The sequence below is a fragment of the Passer domesticus genome, chromosome 15, assembly GCF_036417665.1.
Source record: "Passer domesticus isolate bPasDom1 chromosome 15, bPasDom1.hap1, whole genome shotgun sequence".
Lineage (NCBI taxonomy): Eukaryota > Metazoa > Chordata > Aves > Passeriformes > Passeridae > Passer > Passer domesticus.
The window spans coordinates 10471766-10486318 of record NC_087488.1 but is presented as its reverse complement, the minus strand read 5'-3'; the positions used below and the strand labels follow the sequence as shown (position 1 = coordinate 10486318).

Genomic DNA, 14553 nt, shown 5'->3' with positions numbered 1-14553 from the left:
ACTTCAGTTTGACAGCATCCACCGCTCATGAGTCAGACACTCAGTGTTGTTTTATCCCATTACAAATAATGACATTTTCAAAGTCCTTCCATTTATCCATCTTGTAAGATTTTAAAAAAACCTACTCCCACTTTACTTCTGGGTCAGCTAACTTTTAATATATCCAGCTAATTTTTAATATATTGAATATATTTTTAATATGTTCACTATATCCAGTTCACAGAGGACATTAACTGCTTTGGACTGACAGCATGACTCAAAACAACACTCGCTGCAGGGCATAACATGGCCAAGGTGACTCAGCCCCTGTTTTGGATACAGGCAGCTGGTTTAGATCAATGCATCCAACGGCTCCTGTAACCCCACGAGTCCCAACAAAGCCTCAGGAACAAAGCTGCCCTACCTGCATGCACTCATTTTTGCCCATGACTCCAGCCAGCTGCAGGTAGCACTTGACCTGCTGCCGGATCTTCTGGAAGCAGTCCACGATGGGCACGGTGGGGATGGTGTGGATGCGGCTCAGGATGTCCAGGGCCACGTTGACCAGCCCTTGCTTGCGCGCGATCTTCCCGTACTGGATGATGGCCGAGGCCGAGGCGTGGACGCCCAGCATGGCGTTGTTGGAGCTGGGGTCGTGCTGGGAGCTGTTCTCGTATGCAGTCACGATGGCTGCAAAGGCAACGTGAAGTGTTTGCCATTGGGAATGGTGTTACACAGAGAGCATACGTGTCTTAAGATAATCAAACATTTCAATGGAAATTGAAAAAAAACTAAAACTCACCAAAATCAAGCCACCAAGAACTTATGTGTTTGTGGCATTCACATTCTCAGAAAAATCCCTTTGCCCAGGATTTTTCTCCTGGGAAGCTGAGAAGCCTCAGAGAAAAAGGAAAACAATTCCTATTTCATTTGATTCTGCTGCGTTGTGCTCATGTGTGGAATGTGGAGATTGTTTCACTGGGTTTTGGTGTGAGTTATTTTGATTCACTGGCACTGCCAAGCTGTGATGGGACTCTGGAGAGAGTCACGAGCTTTCTTTATTATCTTTTTAACATTCTGTAAGTATCCTTTCTGTATTCTTTAGTATAGTACAGTATTCTTTAATATAATATAGCATCATAAAATAATAAATTAACCTTCTGAGAACATGGAGTCAGATTCATCATTCCTCCCTGCCATGGGAATCCCTACAAATACAGTATGTGTTGTCTGGAAAATTCTATGATGAATGCCTGCTGGACCAGACAAGACTTACCCTGGTAATGATGCTGTCTCCACATGAAAATGCTGCTCCAGTGGGATAAATCATCTGACACGATAGGTAACCTGTTCCTCCAAGTCTTGACAACAGTCTTCATATCATGTAAACTGTTGTTCCTCCCCAGATTAGTTGGCTGCAATCCCGCGTTTATTTGGGCTGCTTCCTGAAGTTCAATTATTTGCTGTGCTGCCTAGAAAACATAAATATAAATAATAAGGAACAAACAGAAGATGGCAGCAGTCTCGAACCCACTAAAGGCAGCAGACAGTTTGTTAAAACTTCAACCACCTGAAGAAAAGGCCCACAAACTTTAATGGAATTTAATTACCTGTAGTACAATAAAGCCAGAGTAGTATTCTCTAAGCTACCACTTGGCAGATAACAGTTGTATTCACTGTTAATCAACCAAATGAGATAACTATTTGAGAAAAAAAAAAAAAGGCAGTCCAAATTTATAGAGTGAAATCTCTTGAAACAAAATAAATTAAAGTAATATTTTCCTACAATCATCTCGGTACCAGCTTTCACAATAGCTTAACCTTCATCCTACACCCATTCATCACATAAATTTAATTTTCTCATGGGTATTTAATCACATACTATCTGATATTTTAAAAAAAGTAATTACTGCAGTGCAAATTCTAGGCTGCATTTGTACCTCTGTCAGTCACTGACTAATTTATCATTCCTTCACGAGGGATATATACATATTAGATTGTTTTAAAAGCTTGTTTTAATTGATATCTGAAAGCACTTAAATACTTTATTTAGCAATATTAATCTCTTCCTGCTGCAGATGCTGCCATTCTTGAGTGGGGGACGGGGGAAATTTGAAATATGGGTGAAATCTTAGCAGGAAGTAATTACATTAGTTAAGAAGCCATCTAACGGTATTGTGTGAGCTCACAAATTTTATCTATTTACTTGATAACTTCTTCTGAATATGGAGAAAACTTCCATATTCATTCACTTTATCTGACACGTCAGTTAATATTATAAAAATTTTAAGGTATGGGCTGCTGTGTGAGCTCTACCCACAGGAGCAATCATTTCATCGAGGTCCCTTCTTATATCCTGTAGATTGGTTATGAACACACACACAGAGTGAAACTACTGATCTTAGACAGAACCACAGAGGCCTCTGTATCAAAGAGAACCCAAAGCAAAGTCCTCTGCACTGACACAGGCAGGGCTCAGTGTCAGATCTCTGAGCAATGGCCCATCAAGAAATGATCCCCATTACGAAAACTGAGATTTTCCACAATTTCTCCCCTGGAGATGAAAGGTTTCCTCCACAGGAACAAGGGCTTTGTCAGGTATATATTTATAGGGTATCTAAATAGGGACAAAGCCTAAATGTCAAATGAATGGAATGTTTTGCCTAAATCCCATACTGCCAAGCCCAGCACGATCCTGCCTCAGCCCCACTTCCACACTGGTTCCACACAGAACAGAGCAGAATCAAGAATCTTCTGAAAGTAACTCTAGGCCAAATCAGATTTTTTAAAGATGGATTTAGGTGTCTACTTCTGTTTGATTATACTTGTCAATAAAACATCTACTCTCAAAAAATTCTTCTCTTACAGTTGCAAAATTAATTATTTACATGATTAAATCAAAGAGAAAACAACAGGATGTTGATATTTTATACATTTCAAAAGGAAAGAGAAATCTATTTTTGTTATGGTAAAATTTGTGTGAAAGTTTCAAAGGACACAACCATTCATTTTTCACCATCTAATACATGTTATGTCATTTCCTGTAATACTTAAACTACATATTCCATATAATCACAATTGTGTCAGGTGCTTCCCAAAAACATTTCTGGAGATCTGAAAAAAGGTGGGTTTAATCACTAACAAGCTCTCCGTGATAAATAACAAGTACTCTGAAGAAACACACATTCTGCAACTTTGAACAAAGAAATACCACAACGCAAAAACTATCAGCACTAATGTATATGTATTATATACACTAAAACACTTCACACTTGCAGCTACTGAAAGTTCTGCTACTGGAGGACAGCTGGAAAGAAGAGCTCTGTTGTTACCTGGAGCAGGGGGGTGTGCACGTGGGACACGACGTGCGGCAGGCGCCGCCACTCGCGGATGGCCAGGCTGCTCGCCATCTCCACCAGCCGCTCGATGAAGTTCAGCTGCTGCTCCTCGGGGTGGCAGATGGCCAGGTACCCCCTGTACATGTTCACCTTCCAGGCCATCTCCTTTGGACAACTCAGTTCCACCTGGTTGTGGAATAGGAAAAACATCCAGTTAAGATTGTTGCTACTCAAACAGTAAATGTTTTTTAAGCCTTCTTAAACAAACAGCTTTGATATTTTAAAAATTATCTCATTTTTTTAAAAACATCAGACTGAAGTATTAACATTCATGTCACTAGAGGAGTTTCAGCTCTCCCAAAGTTACTGGCAGGGGCAGGCTGGCACATGAATTGCCAATTCAGCACAAGAGTAGAAGTGCCCATGCCCAAGCTGCTGCTGGGGTATTTTTACTCTGACAACTGTAATGCATCTCAAAGAGCTGAGCCAGCCCAAAGCAGCCCTGCCACAGGAGCAGGAAGCTCATAGCAAACAATTCACCCTGCACAAAGCCAGAAGATGCTTCTCAGCAGATAACACACATACTGTCTGAAACGCTTCAGGGGCTCCAGAATATGTAATGGCAACTTCTCACCTAAAATGATCCTGTGCCTACCTGTCCCCCATCATGCAGCATTGTGCTCCCTGTCTGTTCTAGGGCATTGCTAAGTTTATGAAAATAAACAGCTGATATTTTTTCAAGTAATCACAACCAACTTCTCATTTATGTTAAAGTAATTCCGGAGCACAGGTGCAAAGACAGGTCACAATGAGAAAATAATTTATAAAATAATTTAAAACCACTTCCTCAGAACTCTGGAACAGTAGAAATATGGCAACTAAACCCAGCAAAGCACCTGAATTGTGCAGCACCTAAATTCTGTGAGCACTTTGCAACAAACTGAACCAGTGCACACCAGCTGACACTGCAGGCCTTTAATTTACAACTTTCTCACCTCCTTTTCCTCCACTTTACAACAAGCCCTCTATTGTTTGATATACAACACAGAAATCCCCCTGCATTATCCTCCTGCTGATAAACTGTATAGTGACCATTGCAATTGTTATTCCTGTTATCCTCAACTGACTTTTACGCCTGAGCCAGCAAAGAGAAAGTGCCAGGTAGCATCCTTACACTTACACTGTGAAAATAATCTCCTTCTTTATTATGTTATCTACTGGATCATTAAACACAATGGCAGTGTGAGCAAATGGAAATGAGTCTTGGGTCCTATCAAAGGCTACTTGCTGTTTTAATAGCTCAACTTTAATGGATAGATTATTAAAAATCCTTCACAAAGATTTACAAAAACTGATAGATATTTGCCATCGTCTCTGGCCTCTCTTGTGAATCAACCATGGAACTTGACAAAAAACAGCCACATTAAAGAATATCAATAAAATTGGAGTAGTGAGATACAGCAGCATAGAATCAATTATTCTTTCAGATCCCAATATTTATGCAAACGTGTGCTGACACTTTTACAAGAACCTGAGTAGAGTCACAAAGGCTCCATTTATGGCTTCAGCAGCATCTTCTCCTCAGTCATAAAATAAATGTCTCATTACTGAAAATACCTCATTTAATACAACTGCAGCTACAGCATATCAGCACTTACTCAGGGTTGTCACTTCCACTCAACTTGCAATTGTCCAAAACCAGAAGCTGTCAGATATGATCTATTTCACTCACTTCAAGCCCAAGGCTTATAATATACTGTACAATATAGTTTTTATTTTAGGATTTAAAGGTTTCTCAAATATTTCTATACTTAGCCTCTGAAGTTGCATACTTAAATAGGACACAGAATACTAAGTGATATAAGAACAAAGGAAATTAATTAAAATGTAAATAGCACCCATAAGACAGTTTTTGTTGCAGTTTGCTGCTCAGACATTTGGCTTCACATGGCATTTTAAATACGTACTTCACCCTTTTACTGCAAATTCTGGCATCTTCAGCAGAGTAATTCCAGTATGGTCCCTTTATACAACAGTGCAAGAAAGATCTGCAAGCCCCTTTCGACCTGTGATTTAATGCTGCAGTATTCTCACCTTTTAGATTTCAGTTTTACATGTGGTTAATGTTTCTATATTAATTCATCACAGATGAACAACTCTACCTACCATGAAGAGAGAATATATTTCCTTAAAATTAAAACAAAACAGAAAAAAACAAACCAAAGAAAAACCTAATCAAAACACAAAAAAACCCCATGATTTTCATCATCTTTATATGAGTGACACTATATACAGCACTTAAATTCCAGACAACCTAGTGGCAGCTCCAACAGAAGTCTGCCACTAGCCCCAAGAAGCTCAACATGTCCATGCAGCCTGGCAGTTTACAGCAGCCTCAAGAACAATAACCACCAGCTTATTCTCATGGGAGGCTCTTAAAACAGTTGGGATGAAGACACCCAAGGCAGGATGAGAAGAAACTAAACATGAGCACAAAAAGGCCTCACTCACCTGTACCAGAGCCTCCTTCATAGCAATCCAGTTGGAGACCCTCCACGCACACTTCAGCACCAGGTAAGGATTTATGTGACCTTTGGACTGGCCATATTCTGTCAAAGGCTCCCACTGGTTCAACTCTTTTGAGCAACTAAGAAAACCAAATGCAGTGTCAATTTTGTTACAAAAAAAAAAAAACACAAAACTTCAATAAAATGACAATAAATGTTTGTGTATCAGAATATTATCTGCCTATTTGTTTGTCTACAAACAGCTTTGCAAGCATTGCAGAAGTTTTATTCAGATGGGAAGACTTTTTTTTATTTATTTATTATCAGTTATAATACAGAAATCTGTGAACAGGGAAGAGCTGCATTTTGTGTCTCCCAGAACAACCATTTTAAATATGAAAAACAAATTTTAGCACCAGTCTGTTTCCACCAATAGCAAATTACATTTTTACAGCAATTCAGGCATATCACTTCTGAGGCTCTGTTAAGGGAATACAAAATAGCTTTTTTTACTCCCTTAGGTTTTCCCTGTATCTGAGCTAAGTCCTGAGGTAAGTTTCTTCTCATAACTAATGCTTTAAAGCAAGAGCAGGGTATTTTGCTTCTCTTGCAGGGTGAACAGACTTGTTCCACATCAGCTTCCAAGTCTTACCGAATCCAGTGGTCTTCCCAGAGCTGGTACTCAGGGAAGATGGAAGGGGAAGCGTTGCTCCTTTCGTGCTCTTTTTTAGCCTTCTCCATTGCTTTTTCATAAGTTTCTTGTGCCTAAAGAAAATTCAACCATTCCACGTTTCCATCTGCTATGTGCACAATAACTCAATACTCTTTTATTTTTAAGAACAAGTGATAAGAAAACCTTCATAGACTTGAAGAAAAAAAAGTCAAGTGTGTTAAATTCATTTCTGAATATAGCTATTATTTGACAGCTTGACAAATGTCATGAAAATCTGAAGAGTGTGCACAAAAATTTCACCTTACCTCAGTATTAAAAGGCCTCAAACTACTACTGTAGACAGCCGAGAAGCCACGGCACTTTCCATTTTAGAAGACTGAAGTTAATAATTAATATTCAGAGGTTTTTCCTGCTGACCAGAATATTGATCCTGACAGTAGAACTACTCAGATAATTTCTAAAATCAAGACTGTACCTGTTCAAAAAAGCCATGCTGTTCATAGGCAATGGCTGTTGCTGTCTCTGGGAATTTGCAGCGCTTCTGCCACAGCCCAGCCCACATATCCTCTTCTTGCAACAGAGAGTAGAGCTCAGCAAGGGAATCCAGGATTTCCTACAAGGTTAAGAACACATATTTCTCCACAGTTAAGCTGTCTTTATAAAGCACAGTAGGTAGCAAACCCATGTTCTACACTGAGGCAAGCTGAGAGAGACATGGAATAGAGAAGGGCTTATAAAACTCTTTAAAACTCTCTTTAAAACTCTACAAGGCAAGAAATTAGTAACAACGATGTACTGAGAAAAATACTGCATGACAAGAACATCCTAAGGCTTGTACACTGACTCTTGCCTGTCTTCCCTAGCATAACAGATTGAATCATAAAAAACAAAAATTTTTCAACAAGTCACTAATACAATAGGACAAGAGGAAACAGCTTCAAGTTGCACCAGGGGAGGTTCAAAACCCTATTATGAAAAATGTCTTCAGTGAAAAGATTGTAAAGCACTGGAACAGGCTGCCCAGGGTAATGCTAGAGTCACTGCCCTTGGAGGTATTTAAAATACATGTAAAATGTGACACCTGGGGACATGGTTTAGTGGAGGACTTGTGAGTGTTAGATTTTTCTCTTCATATTTCATGAGATATTTCAATAAATGTAACACTACCTGTTGAGGAGGAGTTATGCTTTCCTGCTCATAAAATTCTGTTGTCTGTTTAGGCTTAATCTGCAGACTGAGTCCTTTTTCAAAGGCTTGGTGTTCCAGCATGAGTGTAGAACGAAACCAGAGGTTGTGAGTTTTACCCAAGTACTTCAGGACACAAGGTCTGATGGGAATGGGAGGAACACACTGTGACATTGCTTCCACAAAGCAGTTCAGGGCACTTGGCTGGCAATCTCGCTGCACCTGATGGCTTCCACTGCACAAGAAAGGGCTTATTTCACCTGCTAGAGCCTAGAAGAAAAAACATAATATTATCTGTCTATTCAGATTCTTCACTTAGAGAAATCTAATTTAACATCTCTTCAGTACAGGGAATAACCCTTCAATAAGTGCATTTCTCCTTGTAAAAGGAAAGGCCTTATTTTTTTCAAAAGATGTATTGATACAGGTACACAGCATTCAACAGTCTGAGAATGGCAAATATTTCAAAGCTAGTGAACAAAGTCACCACACAAACACATTTTCCTGTAACAGCAGTCATTTACAAAGAGGAATCTGCAAATGGCAGAGAGAGAGAGATTCTCACATGTTGCTGTCTGTCAGACAAGATCTTCCAAAGTCGTGAAAATAGCTGTATCCAAGTCTTCTCTGCCAAAGGTGTAGAAATATGACATAACTGAACAAAGGCACTCAGCAATGCTCCAGTCTGGAAACAGACAGATGTACAGAAATAGGAAAATACAATTAATCCTGTGGCAAAACAGTTCAATTATACAGTTGTTTCAGTAGTAATACTAATGTCTTTTCCACAAAAAAATTAATCCTATTTTCATGTTGATCAAGACTCTGATTCATTACTGTAACCATCAAAAAATGAAGGAAAAAGAGAAGATGTTGATCATCTTGGTAATATGAATAATGAGGTTAATTGGATAGAGCTGTTGCTAGTGTGGAGTTATTTAAACATAGCTTTCAGCTAAATTATTTCCTTAGAAATTATTTAATCATAAGATTCTGATACACATTTTTGATTCTATACCCTGTGTTTGTCATCACTAGTTTCTGAACTGAATTGTTAAAATATACTTATGCTGAAAAAGGATGATACTTAATTTTGTAGGGAAGGGATACAGTTATAACTAGCAATGAAGTGAAGGCTTAAAAATTTTTTACCGTAGGCAAATAAGAAACTTACATATTGTAAGAGATGTCTACATAAGAAAACTCAGCTAAAAAATTACAAGTGTGAGATAGAAAAAGTAAAAAAAAACACTTCAGATCAGTTTGAGGTTTTAGGATTAAAGTGGTTTGTCCTGCACCCACCTTCACTTCCCGAAGGGAGTCGAGGAATTTGTCGTGCCGGTTGGTCAGCATGTGCAGCTGGTTGCCAATGTCCTTCTCTGAAAGTTCCTTTGTTTTGGGAGTGCTGGTCTGATCTCCTGGAGCCAATTCAATGTCTATTTCAACATCCTACACAGAAATAAACAACACAGTATGTAAAAATAGGCATCTTCTGTGTACTTTTGCTTATTTTCCACAATAGAAAACACCCTCCTGATCTATTTATTTCAGCCTCACTGTTGTGTTCCTCAGGCTCAGATCTGGAATTGCCTAGAGTGCTGAATGAATGAATGGGAGATCTGAGAGACCATGCACGCTTCAACTACAGGAGACATGACCAATCTGCACACATCATCTCCATCACTCATTCTCCAAAGCTATCTGGTGAGAAACTAGCAAGAGCTGAATTCCATCCAAAAGACTGCTTTCTCCACAGTAATTTCTGTCAGTTACCTCCTCTTTGGATTCGCTGTTCTCCCTCTCCCGAGGCTCTTGCTTGACGTGTGTGACCATGGCAAAGGCTGCCCTGTCGTGGCTGTCAGCAAGGTTGATGACATTGGTGATGGAGGGCAGCATGGCCCCCTGGCAGCTGGTGCCAATCGTGGTGTTCCTCTCACACACTGCCAACAGCAGCTACCACGTGGAGAAGTAACAAGAGTTTTTGAACATACATTTTACTGCAGAACTTCAAAGACAACATCACTAATTCTTAAAATGTTTTTTAAGTTTAATATTTAAATATATTTAAGTGTAATACTTAAAAACAAGATAAAAGTTGCAATAGTAAGTTTAAGGCCTTTTAATCACCTTTATTAATAGAATCTCCTAGGCCTAAAAGCTAGGAGATTCTATGAATTTTATACTTTTTAACACATGTATTAAGTGCCCTCAATCTGCTAATAAATACAGGCTCTGTTATCCTAAAACAGATGATCACAGTCACTTTAAATTCAGGCTTTAATATGCATATTGTTAAAATAAAAGGTTTTGTCCCATTTTATTTTAAATAACCCAGGCAAAGATGCAATTTCATTTCAATGCAATCCCACCTAACAGCTGTCATACTGTTAGGAAACATTCTATCTTTAACAGTTTTCTTGGAATCTTCTTCTATAACAATTCTTGGGGTTTTTTCCATAGTCATTATCAGTTATAAGAGATTGTTTTCCTTAAGAAGTATTAACCTGGTCATTAAGCTTTTGGCAGAGAAAATAGATTATGAACATTTATATTAAAGCCACTTCCCAAGCATTAGCATTTCACTGTTTAGCCATTATATATATTTTTAAGCACCACAGGAGCTGAGGCAGCAGACTTGGTATTTTCAGCTTTGATACAGACAATACACTCCACAAAACACACACCACAAGGCAAAATAAGGACTAAAACATATTTCTAACTGCATTTCTGATACAAGTAGTTTCCCTACCTCGATGCACTGCTTTATCCAGAAGTGATTTCCCATGGCTTCCCAGTTTTGGGAACAGGTCACATAGAGCAAGCGCTCATAGACGCGACGTTTCATGGAATTGTCAAAGACCTCGAAGAATTTGGCTCGGATGAGTGGCTGGGCACAGCGCAAACCAGAGAGAAATGCTGGCTCCAGTTTAGCTGTAAGTTCACTCCCAGAAAGATTCTCATCCCTAAAATGAATCAAGATGAAATAACAGAGCCATTAGAAAGAGAAAACTCCTAGGTTTTGTATAACAGACTAAAATCCCCAAGAGATGATATTTTGTAAAAACCTGTATGTGACAAATATCCAGGTGCAGTTTTTGACAGAAACAGCAAAGAAACTATATCTGTTTGTTGTAAAACTGCCCAGGACTATCAGAAATACTCTTTCAGGATAAAATCTTATCATAATTGTGAAACACTGAGCTACATCTGTATGCTGTTTGAAATGACAAATGGTATTGATTGATAAAACTTTCTGAGGACTCTGTGCAGACAAAAGTTTTGCACAGTGAACCAGCAGAGTACAGCAGCAAAGTGACTGCAAAATAACGTGAAGCAACAGCACACCATTAAATAACTGGCATTTGTTGATAAAGTGACTATTTTAATTATTTGTGATTCAAATCTTTAAGTCTGCCTAGCAAAAGTAACTCTCCTGAAAGTGTAATTTACAATTAAGTTTCAAGGAAAAATAATCTTTATAGCCTATGAATGTGAAAAGATAGATCTTAGCTGTAACCACAGTGTTGAGAATACAGTCAGCTACAAGGATGCCTTGGTATCTTAGGAAAGAAGTAAGTTGGGGTGGAGGCATTTTATCAGTGCCAAAACTAAAAAATCCTTACTAAGGAACCTCTGTTTTCAAATTGCACTCCATAAATATGCACTGTGGTCTCAGTAAAGTGAATTGATTTTGCATTTTAGGGCAAAAAAAAACCCCTTAATTCAGACCTAAAAGGATTGATGAAATGTTATAAAGTTCATATATGGTACAAATTATGAACCAATAAGCTGCAATACATGATTAATTGCTATAATTACCTATAGACGTAGTTAACAAGGTCTAAGAACTGAGCATTTAATTCAAGGTCTTCTGGAAAACGCTTTTCAATGTAAGTCATCATTTTCACCAGTAAAATGGACTTCTCCCGGAGAGTAGGTGTCTGTGGTAAAAGAACACATGATTAATTTTGTCAATTCTTCTTAAAACATGCAGAGAACTAGCACATTCAAACTACAACTCAGCCACTCTTTACATGACTCTTTTGTTTCTAAAGTACTGAAAAAGAGCTTGGTAAGTTGTAGTTCTTAAGAGGAAAAATAACTCAAGCACTTATCCTTCTAATATGTGCTGGAGAATTTGAAAATTGTGACTAAAAATAAGTTTAACTTGTTCAGGGACTAAAAAACTCTGATGTATATTATAAAAAGTGTAGGTCCTTTTGTACAGCACTGGGCCATAAACTCTCAACAAAAATATGGCAGACTGAGGAGACCACAAAATGTTACAGAGTAACACAATTTATACCAGCATTAGTCATCTTCCTCCTGAAGAGTCTTTCTATCCAGGTTATTGTGAAGTATATTTTAAAACTTCAAAGCACAAAACAGCATTTGAGATCAAACACCAAATATAAACCTATAAAATGCCAAGTATCTATAGCTGCAGCTATTTTCACAGGGAATGTTAATAGTCTAAACATCATGAAGGGCAACTAAACATATATAACAGATCATTACAAACCTCATTGTCAAAACTGATGATAAGATTATGTTGGCTAACTATAGTTATTTAGTATTTGAGAGCAATAATGACTTCATCTACTCAATTTACCTGATTAGCTGCCATTGGGGAATTGTTCTTCACCCACTCCTCCACTATTTTTACCACAGCACGAAGAATTTTGGCATCAGTGGATTTTTCAATGAGAGATGTTAGAATGGCTTGTATAAAATTTTTCCTCATTTCCATGCTCATCACAGCCAGGCGAGTTTTCACAAGATCCAGACTCAGCATTACCAGTTCACTTGTACCTGCTATGGATGCAAAAAAAGGGTTACAGTTGTGTATACATCTATGAACCACCTAGAAAAAAAACTTTCCAGATAAGATGCTGTAATTTTAAAAATATCAGCATTACCTATTGCCTGGAAATACATCCCCAGAGATAGTGTGTTCAGAATTACTGCTTTACATTCCTACACAACTAAGGCACAACCCAAGGCCAGCTTGGATGGGCCTTCAGCAACTGTCTAGTGGAAGGTGCCCCTGCCCACAGCCAGGGGTTGGAATGAGATGATCTTTAAGGTTCCTTCTAACCCAAATCATTCTATGATTCTGTGACTTCTTTCAGAACCAAATCCATTCAAAATCCTAAAGGCAAGCCTGTTTTTTTCCTTTCTGCAGATCTTTAGTAGAAGGTATTACAGACCCCTAATACTGAAAAACTACAATTAACTTCGTGAAGGAAATTGTCTGTGATGCAGCTAATTCTCTAATTCTGTTCAGCTCATTTCCTGACTTGCTTATCTATGAAGTTTAATAATTTTCCAATTGTTTCTCAGTGTTAACAGAATTTACAAGGTTCTCATTTACCTAATTAAAGTTTGGACTGGGAATCTAACAGCAACAATTCTTTCAAAGTGTTTACTCCAGTAGCTTATTCATTAGTAAATTACAGAGCCCTTTACCAGCACTGAGTTTTCTTCTGCAAGAATATCTGATTTATTCTAATTCATTGGACAACAGACAGAATTATACTGACTGAAAGAGATGCTATTTTAAGATTAATAGCTAAAGCATCAGTTCCAACAAGTTAATTCAAACACATTTGTTGCAATATTATAGAATAGGAAGGAGTAAAAAAAAAGTGAAAGCACAGAACAATCAAAAAAAATTCAGCCCCTCTCCCCTCAACCCTCTAAAGCTTTGAAGAATTTCAGTACTTCTATTTATGCTGCAACTCAACAAATGCTTCACTAACCCTGCACTGAAAAGGTTGGGCTAATACTGTAATTCATATATTAAGCAGGAAACTGGAACTCATAAGTGCATTTTTAGATCTCAATACTTCAATAGCACTACTCACTAATGCTGAAGTATTTTTCAACAAGTTATAATGCACACAAACCCTGAAGAGTCATTTGGATCCCTGCAGGATGAAGCTATTAAATACTTTCCAACACTTCTAATCCTTACCAGACTGTACAAGGTAATACCTGTGTTTGCTTCTGCTGTTCCTGCTGTGGCCTGTGGGTTCAGGTGCTCCCTGACCATCTTCTGCAGGGACCTCATGAAAACTGAGATCAGCCTGTCAATGTAGCTGGGGTTGTTGCTGCATGCAGATTTCAGAATCATCAGAGTCCCTAGAGATAAAAACAAGGCTTCAGGAATTTAAACTTCTCTTGGGCATGACCTGAGTAAGGTAAAGATGCCAAGAAAGAAGGATGGGACCACCCAGGTTACAAACATTAGAAATCTGGAGAGATTTGGAGAAAAATTTCAGTCTCAACTTTAGTCCTTAGAGTAAGTCTAAAAGGTTACTTTTGCACTAATCAAAATACTTCAGAGTTTTGTACACAAGTGTGTGATGAACAGCAAGGGGGAAAAGGGAGGACAGGAAGAAAGCGATTGAGAAGAAATACTTCCCCAAGACCTTAAAAAAATGTAACTACTCCTGATATTGCACATTTATTTTAGCAGCAAAAAGTAGAAAAACTTTTAAATTAGTAGGCCCAGGTTTAATAATTAAGAAATCTTAATTTGGGTTTTCTAACCTAGAAACTTTATGCAATTTATTAAATCAGTTTCTGTAGATTGAAGAAGTTAACCCAAGTTGACTACTTTATCCTCAAAAAAAAAAAAAAAGCAAACACATCCTGTAAAATTATCCCTACTAAAAAAAACCTACTGCAACTTTCTAATTCAGTGTACCTACACAGCATATCTACAGAAGCACACTCTGATCATTGAATGGCTCCTGCCAAAGTTTTGATTTCTTTTTCTGATCAAATGGGCACAAAATCTGTCCCACAAAGCTCAGCCTCTGAGCCACAGAATTACTGCAAAATGCACCTCCTGACAGCTTGATTG

General features: G+C 38.1%; 1 protein-coding gene across 3 annotated transcripts in view; it reads right to left on the bottom strand.

The window, feature by feature from the left end:
• TRRAP (transformation/transcription domain associated protein) overlaps window positions 1-14553 on the bottom strand; it is a 75289-nt gene that overhangs the window by 22073 nt on the left and 38663 nt on the right. For all 3 annotated transcript variants that reach the window (XM_064390769.1, XM_064390771.1, XM_064390770.1), the window contains 14 exons: window positions 13680-13826; window positions 12295-12497; window positions 11502-11623; window positions 10432-10645; window positions 9456-9635; window positions 8985-9131; window positions 8248-8367; window positions 7665-7952; window positions 6973-7110; window positions 6477-6589; window positions 5829-5964; window positions 3312-3503; window positions 1256-1451; window positions 404-669 (listed from right to left, as the gene is read on the bottom strand). In XM_064390769.1, the coding sequence (XP_064246839.1) occupies window positions 404-669; window positions 1256-1451; window positions 3312-3503; window positions 5829-5964; window positions 6477-6589; window positions 6973-7110; window positions 7665-7952; window positions 8248-8367; window positions 8985-9131; window positions 9456-9635; window positions 10432-10645; window positions 11502-11623; window positions 12295-12497; window positions 13680-13826 (2462 nt within the window). The remainder of the gene's footprint in view (window positions 1-403; window positions 670-1255; window positions 1452-3311; window positions 3504-5828; window positions 5965-6476; window positions 6590-6972; window positions 7111-7664; window positions 7953-8247; window positions 8368-8984; window positions 9132-9455; window positions 9636-10431; window positions 10646-11501; window positions 11624-12294; window positions 12498-13679; window positions 13827-14553) is intronic.